The 24,692-nt window shown below is 45.2% G+C and overlaps 3 protein-coding genes across 3 annotated transcripts; 1 reads left to right on the forward strand and 2 right to left on the reverse strand.

Annotated features, from left to right (window-relative positions):
- Positions 1 to 2,331: 2,331 nt before the first annotated feature.
- Positions 2,332 to 6,180, reverse strand: LOC125553213 (disease resistance protein PIK6-NP-like). Its single transcript, XM_087519240.1, has 3 exons — positions 5,243 to 6,180; positions 2,786 to 4,852; positions 2,332 to 2,701 (listed from the first exon to the last, which is right to left on the reverse strand). The coding sequence occupies exons 1-2, from the start codon at positions 6,070 to 6,072 to the stop codon at positions 3,277 to 3,279; spliced, it is 2,406 nt and encodes an 801-aa protein (XP_087375366.1). The 5' UTR covers positions 6,073 to 6,180; the 3' UTR covers positions 2,332 to 2,701; positions 2,786 to 3,276.
- Positions 6,181 to 14,914: 8,734 nt separating this feature from the next.
- On the forward strand, positions 14,915 to 15,649 carry LOC147977283 (serine/threonine-protein phosphatase 7 long form homolog). Its single transcript, XM_087519947.1, has 3 exons — positions 14,915 to 15,007; positions 15,094 to 15,345; positions 15,425 to 15,649. Exons 1-3 carry the CDS (start codon positions 14,930 to 14,932, stop codon positions 15,647 to 15,649), a joined length of 555 nt encoding a protein of 184 aa, XP_087376073.1. The 5' UTR covers positions 14,915 to 14,929.
- Positions 15,650 to 19,768: 4,119 nt separating this feature from the next.
- On the reverse strand, positions 19,769 to 22,018 carry LOC147977284 (uncharacterized). The gene has a single exon (XM_087521119.1). The coding sequence runs from the start codon at positions 22,016 to 22,018 to the stop codon at positions 19,769 to 19,771; it is 2,250 nt and encodes a 749-aa protein (XP_087377245.1).
- Positions 22,019 to 24,692: the final 2,674 nt, after the last annotated feature.

Genomic DNA, 24,692 nt, shown 5'->3' on the forward strand with positions numbered 1-24,692 from the left:
AACTCCATTATAAATCAGTGCATATTGGTACGGCATAAGACTATACGACTCTGATGAGTTCCATCTGTGATATATACAGCCTGCTTTAATAGACCATATATAGTACAGAACCGAAACTCATAATACAAGTATTCCTCTGTTCCTAAATATAGGTCTTTGTAGAGATTCCACTATGGTCTACATACGAAGCAAAATGAGTGAATCTACACTCTAAAATGCATCTACATACGTTAGGGAGTTGGCCTATGATATCGAGGATAGCATAATAGTTTACATTTGATAAATAGTTCACAATTTCACAATAGCATAATTGTGAACTATTTATCAAATGTAAATAGCATAATAGATTGAAAATTATGATGGATATTTGCATGTTGAGGTGTGGTTTTTTCTATGCATAGTTGCATGTTAAAGTGGATATTTTCCTATAAATGTTGCATGCTGAGGATGCATGCTTGCATTTGAGAGAAATGGGTTAATGGGGGCTAGCTATTTAGATATAGAAGATTATATCATTGGTGGACTTAATAATCATGTAGCCATCAAAATCACGATAAGAACATTAGGTCGATATCCCCCCAGCATGCATATATGCAACTTTATTTTTGCCCTTTGGTGACCACAACAACGTACAATTTCCATGGGGCATGACAAGAATATTTGGTAACTTGGTATCCCTGTCATGTATCATATGGGAGCGACACCACTCCATCAAAAACACTAGAAAAAGTATTGGTAATGAGAGGACGCCGTGCGACCATGATCCTGGCTACTAGGGAGAAACTTTGTTAGGATCCAGCCCATTCCGGATGAGCAATGTTAGGGATCATCCTTGTTGTCATCAACCTCAAAAGAGCAACTCTAGCAGAGTAGCCAAAAGAGCAGCCTCCATAATTGTTATGGAGTGCACTCCAAAAACTTATGCAGGCTAGAAGGGCAACAAGCAAAATAGAGTCTCCATACATGTTGCCTCCACAATCATAGGACCCACTCATCAATGAGACATTCCTTTTTCCCCGACGTCCCTGTCATCCCACATGAGGTGTGGGACCGCCTGAAGTTTTCTTCACGCCACATACAATTTACATGTAACTTTCATATGAAGAGCCTTATATGGAGGCCGCTCCATAAATATGGCAGTCCTGACAAGAGGGCAACTCTGCTAGAGTGCATTTTTTGGACAAAATAGTTATAATAGTGGTTATTATGGCGGTAAAGTTGTTGGACTCCCAGAGTGAGTCCTCCTATTTGACGCGCAGTCCCTTAGATGGACCGCAAAAGCCTGGGCCATTAAGTATGAGCTTTTTGTTTTTGTTATGTTGGAACAAAATGTATTTTTTGTAATATGTCCGAAGACTATATCGTAGAAAAAACTGTTATTTGTTCAAATGTATGCAGTTTCTTTTTCATATAGCATACATAGATAAGTTCAATCATGGGAAATAACATGGTCATCATGAATTAAAAAATGTTAATATTTATAGGTTCATTTATCTTTTCAGAAAGTTTTCATAGATTTAAAAAGAAAATCTGTACATATGTACATTTGTATGTTCATACATTAGAAATAAAATGTTCATCATGTATCAAAAAAATATGTTTACATTTCGAAATACATAAATTAATTTAGTAGTGCTAGCGGGTCTTCTTCAGAGTTTTTGAATTATCCAATCTAGGAAATATTATGACAATTAATGTCACTCAAATTGAGTGCTGTGTACCAAGTAGCTGCGAGCATAAGCACACAGCTAAGTCGGCAGGAGACAGGACAGCCCGAATCGCAGAGCAGAGGAAACAGAGTAGCGCAAGGGGAGAAAAAGATACAGATTTCATACCTAGTTGATGTACAGAAAAAGTTTGACGTTGTAGCTGGACAATAGCACTCGATCGGTATTACCCTGCTGCGCCCACCCATCCATCATTGCTACTCCATCGTGCATTATGTGTGCAGCTTTCCTTCAGGTTACCATTCGGTACAGCTGCTAGTACATGCTGAGTCCTGACAGGCGAGGGGTGGATTGGCCGGAGATGCCACGGTGCAGCTGCCGCCTGCCGGAGTAGCAGCGCCGGAGATGGCCAGGAAGAGATCACAAGTGCTTGCCTTGAGCAGCACAAGTAGCTATTAATTCCACCGTGCGCCATGCATGCAGCTTGTGTTTTGAAGCATGCCAACCAAATGGTAATTCATCTTCGGTTTCATCTACAGTATGACGCAGCAGCAAGCATGCTTTCAGGACATGTAAACCTGATTATTCCCAGCATAGATATAAAGAAGAAGCAACGACGTACAGCCATCCAATTTGCTCAGACAAACAGGTACCAAGCAAGTAAGCAAGCAAGAGAGAATCAATATTACATTTCCATCATCAGGAAGCATTCAGCAGAAATAATTCAGAATTCAAATCGACATTACAATAGTGAACAACCTGAAACAAAACACAAGTTTTTCAGCGCAAATACAGTCTTGACTCTTGAGTCATAATCGCAAAAGGTAAGCAAGAAAGGCAGTGGAACGCATCATTTTGCCGCAGGACTCTTAATAATTATCAAAAGTAAACAATGGGAATTCAATGTAGCAACTGAGACCACTATCGCCGTCTTTCTGAATGTGACCATCACCCAGCTTCAGCTTCTTATTTCCAGGCCTTCCTTCAGTATGGCACTCCAAGTCTCCAAGTAACCCAGCCAACCGCACATCATCCTATATATCGGCTCCAATATAAGTTTTGGAAAAAAGATGCATTTTGATGGTAAAATAAAGAATGATCACAGTCTGTATTAATACCTCTTGCAGTTGGTGATGAGCATCGTTCCACTCGGAAGATGACCATCTTAATTCTCATCAGCGTCACCATCTTCGTTGCTCTTTTTCTCTTGGCCACCAGTATCTTCACTGTCCTTTTCAGAACACTCGTATTGCTCATAAATAGTAACTGCGGGATGGTTTGGATGAGCACCTGCTGCAGCCCTGATCGCAGCATCTGCAGCCTTGCTCCCGGAAGGTGTAACGCCCCTATTGTCAAGCCTCGCCGTTGCTTGTTGAAGACATGTGAGATGCTCGATGCCTAAATAGAAGCCATATGTTTTTGCTACTGACACATTGATAAGCAAATCAAGCTTCTTAAGCTTAGGCATAGCCCCTTTGACAAAAGTGACGTATACTGACGTATAATTACTATAGATGCCAAACCCATTCAGACCTGGGAATCCTTGGACTGTAACCCTATCTTCTGGTCCTGTTTTGAACCACAGTTTTAGGCAAAGTAAGGCCGGGAGCTACCCAAGAGTGTGCAGACCCTCTGTTAATTCAGCTAAATTGATGTCTAGGAAAGAAAGGCTGGCGAGTGCTGGAGCAATCCACTCTGGAACTTTCCTGAAATAGTAGCTGATATCCATATAAAATGCTTGAAGGGAAACTGGCGGTGGGGACCAAGATTCTAAGAACTCGAGGGAACCACCGAACCTACTTATCCATAAAGACCGGAGCTTGCTGCTGCCAAGCTTGCACAGTGAGGAAAGTAACATTTCTTCATGCCTCCTGAACTCGTCAGATTCTCCACCATCGAGATATATATCAATTTCCTCCAAACCTGGCAGGTTCCCAAGATCCTCCACCGCATCTGCTGGACTCCCAGTAATACTAAAGCCTGATATCTCCCGTAAGTTCCTCATATTTCCAATCTTCTTTGGTATAATTGTCCAACCTCCAGCAATTAGGTGTTGTAGTTTGGTCAGCTGAGCGAATCCAGTTGGCAACTCTTCCACTGGTGTAGCTCCAAAATGTAGTGTCTCTAGGTCACGTAGCAACACGATCTCTGACGGTAGCTTTGAAATTCTCGTGGCTGGAAAGTTTAGGTACTTTAGTTGGAGCAATTTGCCAATATTTCTCATATCATACTCTTCCAAATCCTCACAACCTTCAAAATCCAGTACACGTAGAGCTTCAAATTTAGCAAGACTAGGCAAGTGTTTGATGCAAGCTGACGATGTTACTGTCAGAGATCGAACATGGCTTAGGTCTTCTTGTGCGAGTAAATTTGCAAGTTCATGATCAATGTGCTGGATTGATAGTCGCCGAATAAAACCTTGACGATTTGCCAAACTCCTTTGGCCACCACCTACCACAACGATGAAATTATCTTCATTTGATTTTGAAATAATGATTTCTAGCATCATGTCATGGACTCGACAAGCATGAGCCTTGCCATCATAGCCGACCTCCACAGGCTGTACCATGCTTTTGTTGATAAGCTCGTAGAAATATCTCTCTGCAACTTCTTGCTGGCTTTCTCCACGCTCTTCAGAGATAAATCCTTCCGCTATCCACCGCCTCACTAACCTCTTTCGATCAATCACATAATCCTCAGGGAATACACTTAAATACAATAAACAAGTCTTGAGATTAGGTGGAAGATCATTGTAGCTAAGAGATAGTATGCTACTCATTCCCTCTAGACTTCGATCTTTTTCCAGTGCAGAACCAATTGATCTTTTAATCTTTTCCCACTCCTCCTTGACAGCTGGTCTATTTGCTAACAAACTAGATATACTAATAATTGCCAATGGTAGGCCTCTGCATTTCTTCAGGATTTTATTGGAAACTTCTTTCAGCATATCAGGGCAGTGGTCCTCAGAGCCGAAAATTCTTTTGAGAAACAATCTTTTGGCGTGAAGATCACTTAGGGCTGCCATTTCATACACACGGTCATCACTACCAGGACAACATGATCTTGCCACGTCAATAATGCGTGTAGTAGTTATAATTCTGCTAGAATATTTATTGTCCGGAAAAGCACACTTGATATTGTTCCATGCTTGAGTAGACCATATATCATCCACTATGACAAGATACCTAAATAGTAGCAGATGATGTTAACTAATTTTGAAATAGAATTCAACTAGAAAAATAAACATGCAACGACGCAAATTCTTTATGTACTGGAGTGGTTAACAAGTGGAACATACTTCTTGCTTATTTTCTCATCTATAATTTATCATACCACTTCAATACAATGTTTATTTTATATATCTTGATGTGCAAACATTGTTTCTCAATGCTTATTTGGGTTATATGGAATATATTTTAATACGAGTGACCAGGATGAATTGTACAAGCCATGTGCTTTATTTTTCTTCACGTGAAAAATATAACTGTGCATGAAACAGTAACCAGTAACTACCAAAATTTGTGAAGACAAATGTAAGGAATGTTCTGAAAAATAACAACAGAAGTTAAAGTTACCTTTTATCTTGTAGCAATTCTCTTAGCTTTGCAATGGATGTAGTTTCGTCCCAAGTTTCAATATCTTTTCTGAATCCATCGGGGCAAGGCACTTTGTGGATCACATCCTTGATAATTTTCTTTAGAACTGGCTTTTGTGAGACTGATACAAAAGCCTGACAATCGAAATGCCCTTGAATCTTGCGATAGACCTCATTTGCGAGTGTTGTCTTTCCTAATCCACCAAATCCAACAATTGACAACACCTTAGGATCCTTGGTGGAGCTGTTTGCTTCTTCTTTCAACATCCACTTGACAAGATCATCTCTTGGACCCTCCACACCCACAAGGTGTGCCTCCTCGGAAAACAGAGCACACAACCGAGGATCCACGCCTGCATGCTCAGTCTTGTTGCTTGGAATCTCACTCAGCTTGTAACAATCCTTGAGCTCCTTGACGTGCTTGATGCGGGCCTTCAGCTCGTCGATCTGGTCGGCCATTCCACAGCGAGAATCAAGAGTCTTGAGGAAGCGAGTGGTGTCGCGGAGGAGGTCCTTGAAGCCGCCACGACGCCCGTGTTTGCCGAGGCGGCGGATGAACTTGTCGATGCAATCCTCGGTATCATAGGCCAGCTCCCTGAGCAGTGATATCCACGCCTTCACCTGGACATCAGGGTCTTCTAGCATGGTGTAGTTTCTGAGCGCGGCATGCATGCTGGTGAGCTCAGCTTGGAGGGATAAGATCTCACCGCGGACCCCTCGTATGCGGCCATACTTGCCGACGAGCAAGTCGGCGAGCTTCCCCAGCAGGGGACCCATCACACCGTGGGAGGCGCTCACCACGGCCTCCATGGATGGATGGATGCCCTCTGCTAGCTATTATGCTCGTCTCTCTTGTTGGTGCTTGTCATGTGTGCTGCTGGGACAGTGGAGAAGGAGAAGTGGCCCGATGGAGGTAGAGGAAAGGAGCAAGGAATAATTGGGTGCTGCATAGCAAGCAATAATAGGTGGGAATAGCATGCGCTCAGACCCGTCGAGGAGGCTGTGCGAGACGTGCGACCGCACAGGGCCCCAGAATCGGAGGGCCCCCGATCGGACAGAAAAATCACGAAGCTTTACGTTTAATTCGCTGACTGGCTGGCTTATCGGCTGGTCGCTCGATCCTAAAATGCAGCCGGATGCGCGTGAAGCGGACGCACGTTGTGGTGATGCCCCTGGTCAAAGCCAACAGGCCCAGAGTCGTCCTAGTACCAATTTCCCATTCGGCCCTATTTGTACATAAAAGAAGATCCAAATAGAAAATCAAGGCAGACTAGTTACATATTACTGGGCCTACTCACTACACGCGAGCGTGCGTGTGTCCTCGTGTTCATGACTTCACGAGGCGCCGCCTACCTACTTCGAGGAGGGGACGAGCCGCCGATAGATGGCGGTCGCTCACGGCGAGTCTGCCGTGTGTCCGGCCGTCGCCGCTTGTTTCGCTACCGCAGCAGCCTCATCTCGTCATCCCCCAATATTTTCCAAGGTAAGCCGTTACCATATGCCCGGAATCAAAATTGATGAACGGAAAAGTAATTAGGGTTTGTTCGGTCACAAGGGAATTGGGGAGGAGTGGAGAGGATTGAGGTGGATTTTTTACTTGCAGAGGTTTAATCCCTCTCAGTCCCCTTAAACCCCTTCAAATTTTAAGGAACCGAACAATGCGTTAAGGTTATTTCTTCTTTCCTGATACATCATTGGTTCTTTTGATGTTATCGTGGCGCTGTATCAAATACAATCTCTACTAGTACAGCAATGCTACTCGAGTAGGCGTGTACTTTATTTTAATTGAAACTAATAGGATTAACGCACTATCCGTAATCTAATTTCTAATTCTAGAATTAATTATTCATTCTGTACTCTACTAGCATACTTCATTCCAAGAATGACTCAATGAATTTTTCCTTTCTGAGTAGATTTAGTCGATTTAAAATTTTTGTTTTAAGAAATACTAGACGGATCATGCAAATTTTTGGGCCTCATCTTATATTTCGCACCGGGCCCCCGAATTCCTGGAGACGGCCTTGCATGCGCTGATGGGTCCTCCATGTCGATATCATGAGAGGATCAAGCACAATGATATACATGCACTACTTTATAAGGAGTACAGAGAGGGACATGGGAATCTGGCCCCTTTAGTAGCAAACGTGTTTAGGTTAATTATTAAGCGTTGTATATACTGTATTTCAGAATGCAGATGACGAGTTTTCAAAGAATTCGGTGTGCAAATGTTGTTAGGAAATCTACAGTAGCTAGCAGTAGCGTTGGAGCACTGCCCACCTTAGCATATAGATCGAAACACAATGTATGTACTGTGTGTGGTGGGAAAGTGGAGAGAATTTTCCTGATCAGAAGAAGAAGAAAGGAATAAGTGAGTGCTCCAAGCTTTCTGACAACAGCTGGCAATGGCATGTGCCCATGGGTCCAGCATGTTGAAAGCAGACTGAGAACAATCATTTACAGTTAATGTTTTAGATAAGAGGTTTTGACAAGGACCGGGAAATCTAGCCTGTTATTACTAGTAATATTTTCACGTTAATTAAGTTATATACTATTTCTTATTTTCATATGGAAACAACAAATAGCATGCGCAATACAAAATGGTATGAGAAATGTGATAGCGATCATCTAGGTTATTTCTATTTTGTAGGATTTTCATGTGAGAGATGGGCTACTTCTGAGCCCTGCCCGGATGTAGTGTAAAACAGTTTAATGAACTATTCTCTAGAGGTGGCATATATGAATAATCTTTAAAAATATGGTAGTTTGTCATATTAACTGCATAGTTTATAAATTTTGGGAATGTACTATGTACGTGTACAAAGGAGAACAAGAAAAAAAAGTGGGATGTTACATAAAGTTATATACTTCATCAATGATCAGAAACCAGAATAAGACTTCTTCTCTGCCGTACAATATAGTGTTAACCATGGCAAGGCTCATCTCTGAACGTACTAATTCCTTCATCTGAAAACGTGTTGCGCTCCATCAATTTTTGATTTTGCAGTGTTACTGAATTTTATGTGCTTGCTGCTAAAAAAAATTCTAATTTGTATACTGAACTATGAGAAGAGATTGTAGTACGTAACCAAGGAATAACGCAAGTTGCGTCGTCTTTCAGGAACAATGTGAATTGCATTCTGGCATATCAATTAATCCATGTAACTTCCTCAGCTCATCAATTAATTCCTTCAGCAATCCTAGAGTTGAGACAGCAAAAGACGAGGTCCACTTCGCATGCTTGATCTAGCAGAGCAGAATAGGCGATTACTTCTTACCACGCGCATACCCTCTAGCTAGCTGCAGGACTCGATCGAAGACGCCTCCTCCCGCCACGCCGTGGAGGCCATAGACAGGAAGGGGGTCCCGGCGGGGACCAGCGGTCGCGTCTGCGGCAGTGATTCGTGGGCTATGGTGGCGAGGACAGTGGAGTACCGGCGCGCGGGATATGCTGTCGTGGAGCCGAAGTTTCATCGCCGGTATGAGCGGAGATGGTGGCCGGCGACCGGCGGCCGCAAATCTCACTGCAGGATCTCGAGGCACTTCGCCGGGAAAGTGGAGATACATGTGTGGTCGTGGGCTTTCTATGTGATTAGGATGGATAATGGACTCGAGTGCTTGATTGGTCAGATTACCATGGGCCTGAGGAGAATACGAGAGCCAGACACTCGGTGGTGTTTGATTATTGATGCGTGTCCCAATCTCGACAGACGCGGCTATGTATGTATCGCTTCATACGAGACCGAACAACATTTCGTCGGAAATAGTGTAAGTACAGGGCCAACCCAACTCCTAGTTAGTTTGTTTTCTTTTATGCTTAATTCATTTGTTGATCCTAAAAAGAGTCATTCCTTTCTTTACCTTTTTCCTTTATTTTTGAAAAAGCTCAAAAAGGGCCACATGTTTGAAAAAGATGTGTATGACATTTGAAAAATGTTTATATCTCTACTCTTATAAAAGACTCAACTGCTGATGATGGTGTGTCTGCCATCCGTCATTTCTGACCATCAGATCTGCATCTAACGACTATGATGTAAGTTGTGGCATTTTTGCAACAAGACCCCAATTCTCTGCTCCAATTTGCAGAAACCTCTTAGTATCTTGAAACCAACCACATCCTTCCCCCACCTCATCAAAACAGCCACGAGAAATATATTTTGAGTGAAACCTAATACGAGTATATTTTTAGTGATATCTATACCAAACTAGAGTGTCTTTCTTTCAAGTTTGTGAACATTTAATATTCTACTTTGGACCCGTTGCAACGCACGGGCACATTGCTAGTAATTTAAAAACACGTATGTAGTGTAAAATGTTTCACATCATTAAAAAATGTTTCAAGGTGTGCTTGAAATAATATTTAACCTGCATTCAAGAAAATGTCCAAAAAGTGTGTTTGGAAAAATGCTAAACTTATATGAAAAATGTTTTAGATGTACAGGGAAAATGTCCAGTGTGTATGAAAGCAATAGACATCAAAATGTATATTTGAAAAACAAATGTGGATCATGTTTTGATAAATGGTAAACATGTGTAAAAAAATATTCCTGATATATATGGAGATCATACGATGGGTATTAAAAAATTAGACATGTCTCGAAAAAATGAAGAAAAAGAGTAGGGTGGAATGTGGAAAACACAAAAAAGATTAGTTCGGTCTAGGTTCTAGCTGCTCAGTTTTGGATTGGATTGGTCTTGTTGCTAGGCACAAAGTTGTGTGGTTCAGACTGGTTTCAATTTGGATTTTAAACTATTCCCAGGTTTATATCCAAGCTCTCCCGACAACCAACATGTACCAAGATTGTATTGATGTTCTGTTCAGGATTGTGCGATGAGTTAACACGGCTAAAGAGAAACTTCCGGTGTGGTGATGAGCACGGAACGAGGAAGCTCTCCGATGAAATTTAAATGCGTGTGCCTCATTATGTGCTTAATCATTGAAGGCTTAATAGTATACTAAGTCTGCCCGTAATGGGAATATCATAACTAGTATCACTAGTCGTCAACCCGTGCATCTGCACGGGCTAGCACTTTTTACTTCTTAGTATGTTAAGTTTTTTTGCAATATGAAATGTCTGACAATTATACAATGTTTTTTATAAATAGTTATTAAACACAACATGCACTATTTTTATTGGTTAGACATAGGGAAAAAAGGAGTTATGAACCTTAAACCAATGTCTCATTATGAATTTCGAATGCTAAATGTGTCACCATGATACACAAAGATTTTTCTCTTGTCATTGCAGAAGACCTCAGATTTATAGGTATTGTAAAAATATGAACCTAAAAGTTTGTTAAGATATACATTTGTGGACAATATATACAGTTGCAAAACATGGTAGAATTCACATGATGGTACTGGGAACAGAGGACGTAAAGTTATAAGTTGGTTACAAATAGCAAACCGGAAAGATTGGACCTAAATATTAACGAACATAAGTAATGTGTCCATGTTATCTTCAATTATAACCTATAAGTTCTGCAAATTGAATACCCTGTAGTAGCATATGGTGTCATTTTGCCATGAAGGAAGATAGAGTTTGAACTTACAATTTACTGAGATAAAAAAACGCATAGGGGAACATTGAAAAAGTTCGACAATAAACATGCCCTTAAAATAGATTATATTTATTTTTTGTAATGGGTATATGTGAAATAATTTATTTAGATAGTTTGTGAAGAGAAACATTCGGAATGTTCTGGGCAAAAAATGATACTCCTAAAAGACTTTGTAACTTAGCATGCAGAGACATCGAATGTAGGCGGCACATCGCATTCCTTCTAGAGACTGGCATGTAGCCTGCACCCGATGGCGTAAAGGAGGAGCTGTTAACTACTCAGTGGCGCCTTAGAGCTTTGCCTTTTGCCTCGGTACGTTGAGTCACGACGGCTCTGCAGACGCCGAGCATATTTCTCATGCATGGTCGCAAGAAATAAATTACATAGAAGCACTATGCATGTACGTATGTTGATATCCACCTAGGAAGCTATAAGAAATTCTACACCTTACGTGATTCACATAAACATTTATCATTAGGACCGTTTATGAAAAAAAAGCAATATATCATTAAGATCGACACTTCTTTTGCCTTTGCACGTACTGTGCACATATCAAGTTCTTTAAATGATTCAGATAAATGTATATCATTTGGACTCTTGCCAGAAAAATAATAATATATCAATAGGAATAGAGTCCAGGTCTGAATTATCTCCTTCCTTTGCCCTTGCACGTACAATTTATGGGCACGTACATGCATGCGCAGGGAAAAAAATAGACCACATAGGATTTGCATCAGAACTTGGGATGGTTAGGAGGAGACCACGCATAGATTTGCTTTTGTTTTTTCTTTCTACGAATCGGGAAGAGACCTAGGCCAGAACGCCTCCTTTATTTTTTATAGAGTTAATTACACTTTTGATACATAAACTTACACTCGACGTACATAATCATACATACACTTGAAAAATGACACAAACCGACCCTACAACTTGCGTTTCGGATACATATCAGTACATTTTCCGTTAACTCTCCGTTAAACACTGCATGCCAGCTGACCCACGCTCCTACCTACATGTGGGTCCCACAAGTCAGTTGCAAGGAAAGAAACTGAAACATACCGTAATAAAGATTAACAAGGCCAGCCAGAATCTAACCAAGGGTGACAAGTCACATGAACCATTTGCTAGGCACTACACCACCTGGTAGCTTGTGTTAACCAAGGGTGACAGGTCCAACTTTCGCATATGAGTTGTTATGGTTTGCGCCTTATCACTTGGACAAAAGATGATATGCGAAAACATGTGCATTTGAACATCTGACCATTTGAATTCTAGTTTCTTTAACAATGTCAAAAGCATTCACGGCTCACAGAAATTTCGGATAGCCGGCCGACTGGGAAAAACAATGTTGAGAGACCCACTCACACAATAAACCCTGTGCAATGCACAATTTAGATTCAAACCATTTTTTTGATAAAAAATAACTATATATCTCTAACATTAACAACAAGTAGCAGGTTGCAGTGGCTAGTATTGGACGCGTGCGACACAACGTCTTGACTTTGAATCCTAAAAAAATTATCACTTAAATTTTCTGAATCGAGCGAAAAGATACCGACATTGAGAAGAAAACAAAACTTGTTCAAAGGCCAGCACATAACATAAACATATAAATAATATCTATCTCTAACTTAAACATATAAGAACGGGTGGTGTAGTGGCTAGTGTAGTGGGTAGCACTGGTACGTGCAGCTCACGTGTCATGTTTAATGGAGAGTTAACGAAAATGTACTGAAACGTACTTGGAATGCAAGTTATAGGGTAGATTTGTGTCATTTTCCAAGTTTGTGTAGGAAGTTGTACATCAAGTGCAAATTTATGTATCTCTAGTGTAATTAACTCTTTTTTTATTATTAGGAGGAAACGTGGAGAGACCCAGGTGAGCACCTCTCCTTTTTTTCACGTCGCATGCTTCATCCTACGGCTAAAGACACATTATATGCTAATCGGATGGATGCAATTTCTTAAATTTTAGGATTAACGTGGTGCCTCATATGGTGCCTCCAATTAGTAAATATAAGATGCATGTCAACTAGGCAATTTTGATGATGTGAGAATTAAATGAAGAAAGAAAGTGTTGGGTATCACATCATGATATTGTATCATAATAAATATTATGCTACTATATGTCATGGATGTCAATAAATAAGATTATCTAAGATACTAATATATGATTTTATGCATGACGGATGTAGTATCATACATTATTATTATATGCATAATACTAAGTTATGATACTTCCCATGGGGACTTGACAGATATATTCCGCATTTATGAAAATGCATCGCTGTGTTGGCTAGGAGTCTGACTATGGGCTAGAATTCTGAAATGCCGAGATTACCCTAAACTGAAAATATTTTATCCATTCCACTTTTCTTGGCATGTGGAGGAGACATTATTTGGTTCAAATTTGCAAGGCTTAATTATTTAGGTTGACTCTTTTGCGATGATATGTATCACCCTTGTGTCGTTCTTCATCTTGAAATGATTGCCAAGGCGAGTCTGCGAGACCTTGACGAGATCAGCATGCAACCGGCAAATTTGACTATTTTGACCTGTGGACGAAATCAATTCACAGAATGAACTGCCCGTGAAATAATTTCACACCCCTAACCTTTTCGTGCAGCGTCCGCCACGACGGCGCCACACCCTACGGTGCAGCGCCTAGCTCGGGGGCGTTGCACTTCAGTCCACTGTGGCAGCCCCTGGGCCCGCACCCAGCAGTGCAGCACCTCCGAGCTAGGCGCCACACGTGTAATGTGCAGCGCCTCCGAGCTAGGCGCCACACGCGTAATGTGCAGCGCCCGGCCCGTGGGCACTGCACTGTGACTTAGATGCCAGCCGCCCGCTCCCCCTCCCCCCACCCCACCCATTCGTTCCAGTTACAGAAGAGGCGCGCCGGCGGCTGGCTCCTCTCCATCTCTGAACCCCCTCTTCAAAAATCTTCAGATCTGACGATTTGGCCCGTGGATTACTTCACCAATCCATCCTAGAAGGTATTTTTCTCCGATCCCCTTCTCTCTATCCATAGAATGTATGCTATTTTGGAGATTTAAGGAACCCTTGTTTGAATCTTGTGTGTATTAGATTTGGGGAATTTTTGTTTGAATCTTGCATGTATTAGATTTGGGGAACCCTTGTTAGACTAGAATGTGGTTTGGATACATAGGTTGACATGTTATTTATATAGTTTGGATACATAGGTTGACATTTTATTTATATGGAAAAGATATTTGTATTGAATCTTGCATGAGGTAGGCTTAGTTTACTTTATTGAAATTACATTTGTATTGGCAAGAATGGTTTGGATACATATGCTTTGTATTTTGCATCTAGTAGCCGTACTTTACTTTTTTTGTATTCAAAAGATAATCGTGTTGACAAGAAAGCTTTCTTTCAAATTGTTAGGATGGTTTGGCTTATCAATGATCACTGGGACCAACAACACCGGTCGTACGCTATGTCGGTGGAGCAGCGGGTAATAATGGAAGTTGCCGGTGTTATGAATTTCTTGTTTTTTTCAAACACATACCCCCCATATGTAATGATTTGTTTGTTTGTTTGTAGGAGCTTGCACCTCTGAAGCTTCGGGCTCACGGGGTCAACCTTGGGTGGATGCGCTATGACGAGCGGTACACACCGTATGTTAGGGAGACATGACTTCTCCCTTTCATTCAGTTGGTCAGCCGGGACGCCACCCAACAATGCTCCAGCACTCACCGCGCTTATTGATCATTGGAGGCCGGAGACACACACTTTCCATCTTCGGACCGGGGAGATGACCGTGACGCTCCAGGATATAGCTATGATCACCGGTCTTCCTATTGATGGGAATCCTCTATGTATGAGCACCGATTCTGATGGGTGGCGCGAGCAGATGTTTGCCCTTATTGGTAATGTTCCTCCGGAGCCTCGCGAACCAGAAGAAGAAGGCAAGAAGAAGGTTAGAGTCGCAGCCGGTGCTACTTTCACGTGGATTGTATCGAACTTCAGTATTTGCCCTGAGGATGCTGATGAGGACACGGTGAAGACATATGCTAGTGTCTACATGTGGTACGTGATATCCAGGACTATGTTTGCTGATGGCACATGCAAGAATGCTCCATGGATGTGGCTCAAGGCGTTGATCATCTTCGATAGCAAATGGAGTTGGGCTTCGGCGACACTGGCTTACTTGTATAGACAGGTATGAAGTTGTTTCTGTTTCACTTCATTGGTACATTATGAATCCAATCTTGCTGTTAATTCAACCAAGTTCTTTTGTATGTGCAGTTGGACGAAGCCTCTTGTAGGCTATCTGGAGGTATTGGTGGTTGTTTGCTCGCACTTTCCATATGGAGCTGGGAGCGTTTGCCGGTTGGACGACCGAAGATCGTGAAGTTCGAGGATTGGGACGACAAAGGCGACCCACTACGGCTCCCCACTTGGGCTTACAAGTGGGATGTGTTAAATGAGATGACGGATGATCCCTCGGTCATGTACAAGCTGTACAGGAGCGAGATGGACGCGATCACGCCTGAGCAGGTGAATCGACATTCCATAAGTGATTTTGATGCTTCTATCGTAACTCGATATCAATTTTGCATTCTATCCCATTTTGTAGGTTGAATGGGAACCGTATGGAAAAGGAGATAGCTTTGGGAACCCTCTAGAGTTCAAGCTGAATCTGATGTGCCTTAGAGATAGGGATCTCTGGCATATGCGGTGTCCACTCATATGCAACTGGGCGGTTGAGATTCACCAGCCACATCGGGTGTTCCGCCAGTTTGGTTTGTTCCAGCCACACCCGCCAGAGTGGGAGGACACGGACATAGTGCTACACGCGTAAGATATAATCAACCTTAAGCACTTAGCGGCTTCTCGACAGTTTCCATGATGCTAATATTCTGTTTCTAACTTGCAGGTTGGATAAGAAAAAGCAGCGGAAGATCAAGGATTGGTCCAAGCATCACAACAAGTATATCATACAGTTCAAGCTTGCTGTGGAGCAAGCTCGGGCTGGAAAACAAGCCTAGCTTCGTCAGCACTGCCCGATCGCGTTCAACAACTATCTCACATGGTTTCTTGCAAGCACCCGTGTGGAGGTATGCAAGCCGGCGTATGCCAAGGAGATTTTGGAAGAACCCACTGTTTTTGATGAGGTTGCCCAGCACCAATACAACTCATTGATCAGGAAAGGCAACTCAGTGATCCCTTCAGCTCCAATGATGAACTTTGTGGTATTTGCCCTTTTTGCTTTTCCATTCGCACTATTCACATCTTCACTTGCCTAACACGTTAACACCGTTTCTGTTCATAGCGTGCCCAGATCAAGAAAGCAGCTGATGAGACCGACACTATTCTGGAAGCAACCCCGGCTGGCAAAAGCGATGGGAAGGTGCACTTCGAGCTTTCATTAAGGTTCACATCTCCTTCAAACTAGCACTTAACATGTGTTGCTACGTTCGATGTCTCATTCACTTGTTCATGTTGCAGCGCCAGGGCCAAAAGTTAAGGCGGCTATCAAACCTTTTTGGTTGTCGTGACCCCGAGTATGTATCACCAGAACGTTCTAGGTTGGCGACACCATCAGATCCAACTTCTGACAACGCTGATCCTTTGGAGGATGAGGATGTGGGTGTGGTCACCCAAGAGGTATGGCATGAGGATATATCCAATTGTTGATGCATTGCTAACTATATCCTCACACACGGTCTTTCCATATCTTTTGTGCATGCATAGGTTCCTGATGATATGGTCTTGGGGACCTACAAGGTTCGGTCTGCATACGAGTTAGAGCCTAGGAAGGGAATCAACAAATACACACCTGAGGACTTCACTCAAAGAGGCAAAAGGACGGTCGGCACCTCGCGGATGCAAGCTTTGGATGACTATTTGGAGGACGAAATGGACGACGTGGAGGTACCAGAGCCGGGGCCGGAGCCGGAGCGTGTTCCTCGTCCTAGGAAGGTGAAGAAGATAACTGTCAAGAGGGGGGGAGGAGCCAGCAAGCGCGGAAAGCACTAGTCATCCTTAGTAATGTTCAACCCATTGTGGTGGTAGCTCTTAGTAATGTGGAATTTGTTATGTCGTTGAAGTTAGAGTGATGGACTTGAACTTATTGTAGCTCTAAGTTATGGTAGCTCTATGTTAAACTTGAAATTATTGTGATGGTCCTTTCTAAGAAATGATGTCTTTGTTCAACACTTTTTGAACCTTACTGTTTACTATACGCAATGTTGAATTGTGGCTGAAAATGACAGTCTGAATGGCAAAAAAACACTAAGTGTTTGTGCAGCGCCTAGCTGTGAGGCGCCACACTCCATAGTGCAATGCCTCCCAGCTAGGCACTGCACTATGGAGTGTGGCGCCTCCTAGCTAGGCGCTGCACTGGTCTGTAACTTGTCCAAACTTCTGTTGCTCTCTGGATAGATACAGAGCAGTGCAGCGCCTAGCTGTGAGGCGCCACACTCCATAGTGCAACGCCTGGGAGGCAGGCGCTGCACTATGGAGTGTGGTGCCTCCCAGCTAGGCGCTGCACTGGTCTGCTGGATAGATACAGACCAGTGCAGCGCCTAGCTGTGAGGCGCCACACTCCATAGTGCAACGCCCAGGAGGCAGGCGCTGCACTATGGAGTGTGGCGCCTCCCAGCTAGGCGCTGCACTGGTCTGTAACTTGTCCAAACTTCTGTTGCTCTGTGGATAGATACAGACCAGTGCAGCGCCTAGCTGTGAGGCAGGCGCTGCACTATGGAGTGTGGCGCCTCCCAGCTAGGCGCTGCACTGGTCTATAACTTGTCCAAACTTCTGTTGCTCTCTGGATAGATACAGACCAGTGCAACGCCTAGCTGTGAGGCGCCACACTCCATAGTGCAGCGCCTGCCTCCTGGGCGTTGCACTATGGAGTGTGGCACCTCCCAGCTAGGCGCTACACATGTCTGTAGCTATCCAGAGAGCAACAGAAGTTTGGACAAGTTACAGACCAGTGCGGCGCCTAGCTGGGAGGCGCCACACTTCATAGTGCAGCGCCTGCCCTTTGGGTGTTGCACTTGTACTTAGTTATTTTTTAGCATATGCAAACATAGTAAGATGATGTGAGGTAGGATTGATACATATCTAAGATGATGTGAGGTAGGATTGATACATAGCAAGCAAACAACAATGAAGAGAACATATGCACGACACATAGTACTTCACGACATATAGTAGTTCTTACAACCAAATCGACGAGGAGGAGACATAGTAGTTCACGACACATAGTAGTTCTTACAACCAAATTGACGAGGAGGAGACATAATGGTTCACGACACATAGTAGTTTTTACAACCAAATCGAGGAGGAGACATAATGGTTCACGACACATAGTAGTTCACAACCACATTGAGGAGGAGACATAGTTCATGACACATAGTAGCTCTATTGCGTAGAGCAAGGCCCCTTTCCCTTCTTCTTCTTCCTCTCTTCTTCCTCTTCCTCCTCCCTTTTCCTTATGAGGTGAGCCTCCTTAACCACCCTCTCCATGAATATCTGATTCTCCCTCTCTTCTTTTTCAGCTGCAATTGCCCAAAGCTTCATCGTTTTCTCTTGAAAATCCTTTAAACGCTTCTTCTGTGCCTCCTCACATTTCCTCACCAACGCTTGCTCCCTAGCACGCATCGCATTTGACGCTCTCTCTCTTCTCTTCCTCTCCGTCTCAAGCTCCTCTTCCTTCTTCTCTGCATCCTCCTCTCTAAGCTTCTTGGCAGCCTTCTCCCACCATCCCGCCATCTCATCTTCGCCATCCTCCTTCATCGTTGGTTTGTTGGGTTGGGAAGCCGCCATACCTACAATGAGTGAAACATAATGGTTAGTAGGGACAATAAGAACAAATGGAAGCACATATGAAAAAGAAGAACATATGAAAAAACAAGAACATATGATACATTATAGTTAGTGAGGAACATACGGAAACAGTCCATCTAGGTATCCAAACATTCCTCTATAACGAACTTGCCCTTGTCCATCACCGCGGCCAAGTCCACCACCAAGGCCAAGACCATCACCAAGGCCTAGACCATCACCACGGCCATTACCACCTCCACGAGCTCTACCACCACCACGGCCTAGACCACCACCACGAGCTCTACCACCACCACGGCCTCTTGTAAGTCCTAGTTGCCGACCTCTTTGTTGCCTAGATCCTCTTTGGCTACCGCTTGGTTGGCTACCACTTGGTTTCCTTGGCACTTGTTGGCTACCACTAGGTTGGCTACCGCTTGGTTGGCTTGGCACTTGTTGGCTACCACTAGGTTGGCTACCACTTGGTTGCCTTGGCACTTGTTAGCTACCACTTGGTTGCCTTGGCACTTGATGGCTACCGCGTGGTTGCCTTCGCACTTGTTGGCTACCTCTTGGTTGGCTTGGCACTTGTTGGCTACCACTTGGTTGGCTCCCTTGTGTACCTCCTTGTTGTCTTGTGCTTGCATCATTTGTCTTGGACCTTTTCCTTGGTTTCGTACATTTTCTTTTGTTGTGACCTTGACCTTTGCACTCCCCACAACGGGAGCTCTCACGAGGCTCTTGGAATTGGTCATTGCCCGCTTTGCGGAGGCCACCATGGCCCCATCCGCCCATGTCGCCTCTAAGACGCTTTGTCTTACGTCTACCCCGTTTAACAACCTTCAACTCCGGATCCGGCCATAGTTGAACTCCATGATACTCCGGCCATTGTGATTGGTCAAAGTACGGGTGAAAGCGGGGAGCCCATGTTTTCTTGACCGTCATAATTGAGAACTCCGACTCCCTCACGGTGCGTGGGTGATTGATGTCCACATTCCTAACGCGACCGGCGGTATACAAGTGTGAGCACGGGAGATGAAGCAACAATGGCCTCCCGCAAGTGCAATCACACTGTGTTAACGACACCTTGAAAGCCTTCCCTCCATGTTGCCGGCCATCGTTTGTGGTTCCTCCTGGCTCTTTCACTTCGTTACTTCCACTCTTTGTTGTCATACAATATAGCTTCTTCTGAGTCCACCTTCCGCGATTGAAATACCAACCATTCATCAACTTTGGGTGGGAACTTGTACTTGTACTTCCGTGGGTTCTCACCCGCTATCTGCGCATCGGTTTCCATCGAGTACTTTACAAAGTACGCATTCATCTTGTCAAATGTGTATTGAACTATTGCCGTCACGGGTAATCCACGTGCACCTTTGAGCACCCTATTGAAGCATTCGGCCATATTGCTTGTCATTTGACCGTATCTCCGGCCATCTTCATCAAAAGCATGTGCCCACTTGTCCCGGTATTGAAGGTGCCTATTGAGAAAGTCTTGACCCCCGGCATCAAGCTTTTTGTGTGCGAGCAATTTGTTGTACAAAGTGGCGAAGCGCCTTTCGGAGAAAGCGAGACAACAATCTTGAAGATCGTCGGCCAACTCCTTAAGGCCACATGCCCTATAGAAGTTCGAACAAAAGTGCCTCATGCACCATCGATGATGCAACGGAGCATGCCCGGGAATGTAAATCTCCACCGCGTTAAGAATTCCTTGATTCCGATCCGATATGACACAAATTTCCCTTTGAGCGGGTAACACCTTCGTCCTCAAAAGATACAGAAACCACTCCCAGTTGTCATTGTTTTCCACCTCAACCAAAGCAAATGCCAATGGCAACACCCGGTTATTGGCATCACTTGCTATCGCAACCAACAAGGTGCCCTTGTATTGTCCGGTCAAGAACGTGCCATCAATTGCGATGACCGGTCTAGAATGTTCGAAAGCCCTAACACATTGCTCGAACGCCCAAAAAGCACGGCCAAATACTCTGACTCTTCTTCCTTCATGAACCGTTGTTTGGTGCCCATGAGGCTCGACCACATGAACCATGCCCGGGTTTGTTGCGGCCATGGCTAGCAACAACCTAGGGATTCGGTTGTATGCTTCCTCCCATGTACCATACAACATCTTAAATGCGGCTTGCTTCGCCTTCCATGCCTTGTCGTACTTCACCTTGTAATGAAAGATGGCTTTCACAAGGTCAATGACATGTTGGACGCTCATTGTTGGAAGTGTGGATATTGAGTTGGAGAGCCTGTAAGCGATGAACTCGGACGTGAGTTGTTTGTGGTTTTGAGACACGATCTTGCCATCCACCCTCTTGCCTTGGCACATGTGAGTTGGCACACAACTCACTACATGCCAACTTGGACCTCCTTTCCATGGTCTTGCACGCACAATCCACGGACATATTTCATCTTCACATGCACATGCAACCGTGTAGCGCACATTGACGTCCGAGTGCACCACCTTGTGTGGACGATAATGCGTAACCAAGTAGTTGTCGAGCCACATTTTCAATTCCAACAAGGTGTCGAACTTAGAACCTTTAGCAATCCGGTTCCTGTCGTCTCCCAAATCACGGTGAGAGCTTGGCCTAACCCCAAGAGGTGCACATTGGCCACCATCTACCACGGCTTCATCCGCGAGACTAACATCCTTGAACAATGTAGTCCGATGATCCTGACGAAATACCTTCTCAAAAGCTTCGGCCTCCTTCACCGTGAACCCCTCCGCATCAACTTGTTCATCGGGACCATCGTCATCCGAGTCCGATGCATATGCACGGGAAAAAGGGATGGATTGGTCCATTGTCTCTTGCAAATGATATTTGTCGAGATCACCCACATTGTTGTCATGGAGATCAACTTCATTGTCATCGTCCGCATACTCATCATTGTCCTCTTGCAAAACTTCATCTTGGTTGTTTGTAAACGGGCTCAATGTTGGCCTCACTTCTTGGGTCAAAAGAGGTTCAACAATTTCATCTCGCTTCAAGGGTGGGGGGCTACTAGCAACCAAAGGGGAGGGGTTCCGGTTCAAGTCCAAATGCAAGCTTGAATCAACCTTCTTCGTTGCAAATAACTCAAGAGCCTTGTCTAGTGATTCGGCCACCGTCTCCTTGTATGCAACCCAACGTTGCTCCGAGTTGACACGCGTTGTCTTCCAACGGACGTGCATTCCAAAACCAACATTATGCCTTCCCTCCAACTCAATGATATCATTAGGGTCCATCCAATTCAAATCTTGCCTAACTTGTTGCAAAAGCTCCGCATAGCTAGGACTACTATCAAACACCATGTCAAGCTCATCTGGGTCCGGTTCTATATTGCCTCTCAAAAAGGCGTCTTTGTCCCCATGATGAACAAACACACATGTTCTTCCCATCCCTATAAGCATTCCAAGAAACATAAGGTAACATTGCTTCCATGAGTACTAATCCAAGGATTAACACGGAATAGAAACCCTAATATATATATCTAACAACAACCCTAACCTTATTCATAACCCTAACCCTAACCATAACCATAACCATAACCCTAGCCCTAAACCTAACCCTAGCACCAACATAAGAACACCCATAAGAGTAACCCTAGCATACTAACAAAGCCTAATCATAGAAATTGGCAAACAAACATCTCACATCTCCATGCAAATCTCTAGATCCAAACAAAACTAGGGTTCCCCAAACTAGCAAGAAATGAGCAATGGGAGAACTTTACTTGGATCAAAACAAGGGGATTAGAGAAGATTACCTTGAGGGAGGGTTTGACTTCGAAATCCACAGACAAATTCTTCGAATATGCAAGATTTGGGAGAGGATTTGAGAGGGGGAGAGAGTGGGAGAGGGGGCAAAGCTCGGGTTGGGTGTGTGGTGTGGGGGGTGGGGGAGGGGGGCAGCCATGTGGCTGGATAAGTCACAGTGCAGCGCCCCCGCGCTGGGCGTTGCACTTTAAATGTGTGGCGCCTAGCTCGGAGGCGCTGCACATTACGCGTGTGGCGCCTAGCTCGGAGGCGCTGCACTGCTGGGTGCGGGCCCAGGGGCTGCCACGGTGGACTGAAGTGCAACGCCCCCGAGCTAGGCGCTGCACCATAGGGTGTGGCGCCGTCGTGGCGGGCGCTGCACGAAAAGGTCAGGGGTGTGAAATTGTTTCACGGGCAGTTCATTCTGTGAATTGATTTCGTCCACAGGTCAAAATAGTCAAATTTGCCCATGCAACCACAGATCGTCGGTCAAGGCTGCCTGACGCGGGCGCAGCAAGGCCAGTTCACACTAGAACCGGTAGGTAAATTGCTTACACACTTGTTTCAAAAAAAATCTTACATGTTGAGTATATTGTGTACGTGTATATTGTGTATTGAGCCCACCTCCTGTTTTCTTTGTATAGTCGAGGTTGTGGCCCCTCTCTGTACTCATATATACGTGCCTGTTGCACCGATCAATGCATTGTGTTTGCACAGCCTATACTTCATATTCTACATGGTATCTATCGCAGGTCGGTCGACCAACCCTAGCCGCCGCCGCCGCGCGTCCTCCGCGCCGCCCCCGCCGTTGCCGCGCGCCCTCGCGCCGCCGCCACCGCCGCCGGTCGCCGCTGCCCCGCCCACCTCACGCCGCCGCAGCGCGTCCTCCGCGCCGCCGCCGCCACCCGCCGCTGTCGCCGCCGCGCGCCTTCCGCGCCGCCGCCACCGCCGCTGGTAGCCGCTGCACTCTGCTCCCCGCTTCCGCAACCTCCTCCTTTCAACCCTAACCCTAGCCGCCGCCGTCGCGCCTCCCTCGCGCCGCCGCTGCCGCTATTCTCCATAGCCGTCACCGCCGCCGCCGCAGTTCTTCATAGCCGCCCTTCCCCAGCCACCGCTATGGCCGCTGCAATGTCTTCTGCTGCGTCGTCTCCCTTCGGCCCCATGTACGCGGGCGCGCCGTCTCCCGTCACCAACATGCAGCCGACGCCGCCAATGGCCGGCGGCCACGCTCCGCCCGCCCTGGTTCAGCCCCTTGGCAGCTACACCACGCCGCCGGCTTTCCCGTTGGGCCATCCGGCCAACTTCGACGTACTGCAGCAGTCGACCGGTGCCGGCTCCGCGGCTCTGCCCGCCCCGCCGATGGCCGGCGGCCATGCTCCACCAGCCCCGGTTCAGCCCTACGCCGGCTTCGCCTCGCTGCCGGTCTTCCCGCCATGGGCCCCTACTCCTTTGGCTGCCCTGCACTCGGCCTCATCACCGAACCCCTTTGGCACCGGCGGCGCTTGGTACATGGACTCGGGCGCCACCGCCCACATGACATCTCATCCCGGTACCTTAAACTCCTTCACTCCGGTTTGTACTCCTACTTGCATCACCGTTGGTAACGGTTCCTCTCTACCTATCACACATGTTGGTCGTACTTCGTTTCCTTCCACATCTACGCCTGTCACCATGTCTAATGTTCTTGTTTCTCCTGATTTAGTTACAAACCTTGTCTCTGTTCGTCGTCTTGCTCGTGAGAATCCCATTACCGTTGAATTTGATGATGTCGGTTTTTCTGTGAAGGACGCCCGCACTCGGATGGTCCTTCACCGTTGTGATAGCCCTAACGAGCTCTATCCGGTGCACTCCTCCGCCACCGCCTCCACCACCCCAGTCGCCCTCGTTGCAGGTGTCGACCTTTGGCATGCTCGTTTGGGACACTCGAACCCCGCCACTTTGCGTCAAATTCTTCAGAGTTTTTCATTCTCATGCAACAAGATCGACGACCATACTTGTGAGGCTTGTCGTCTTGGCAAGCACGTTCGCCTTCCCTTTAGCGCCTCTACCACTATTTTCACTTTCCCGTTTCAGTTATTGCATAGTGATGTTTGGACATCCCCGGTTGCGAGCAACACTGGCTAACTATACTATTTGGTGATCTTAGATGATTTCTCTCATTATGTGTGGACCTTTCCTCTTCGTCGCAAGTCCGACGCCCTTGCCACACTCACCGCCTTTTATTCCTATGTCACCACACAGTTCGGTCATCCTATCCTTGCATTACAAACTGACAACGGAAAAGAGTTTGACAACATCGCTGTTCGTAACCTTCTAGCCTCTCACGGCA

This window comes from Triticum urartu, chromosome 4A (genome assembly GCF_056163025.1).
Source record: "Triticum urartu cultivar PI428250 chromosome 4A, HENAU_Tu73, whole genome shotgun sequence".
In the NCBI taxonomy this organism is placed as follows: Eukaryota; Viridiplantae; Streptophyta; class Magnoliopsida; order Poales; family Poaceae; genus Triticum; species Triticum urartu.

What these genes read in the sequence shown, in the direction of transcription:
- LOC125553213 (XM_087519240.1), bottom strand. Translation starts at nt 6,072, where the DNA reads ATGGAGGCCGTGGTGAGCGCCTCCCACGGTGTGATGGGTCCCCTGCTG. An exon ending in GAATTGCTACAAGATAAAAG is followed by an intron (nt 4,853 to 5,242) that starts GTAACTTTAACT and finishes GCTACTATTTAG; the next exon opens with GTATCTTGTCATAGTGGATG.
- LOC147977283 (XM_087519947.1), top strand. Translation starts at nt 14,930, where the DNA reads ATGTGGCTCAAGGCGTTGATCATCTTCGATAGCAAATGGAGTTGGGCT. An exon ending in TGGCTTACTTGTATAGACAG is followed by an intron (nt 15,008 to 15,093) that starts GTATGAAGTTGT and finishes TTGTATGTGCAG; the next exon opens with TTGGACGAAGCCTCTTGTAG. An exon ending in ACGCGATCACGCCTGAGCAG is followed by an intron (nt 15,346 to 15,424) that starts GTGAATCGACAT and finishes CCCATTTTGTAG; the next exon opens with GTTGAATGGGAACCGTATGG.
- LOC147977284 (XM_087521119.1), bottom strand. Translation starts at nt 22,018, where the DNA reads ATGCTTATAGGGATGGGAAGAACATGTGTGTTTGTTCATCATGGGGAC.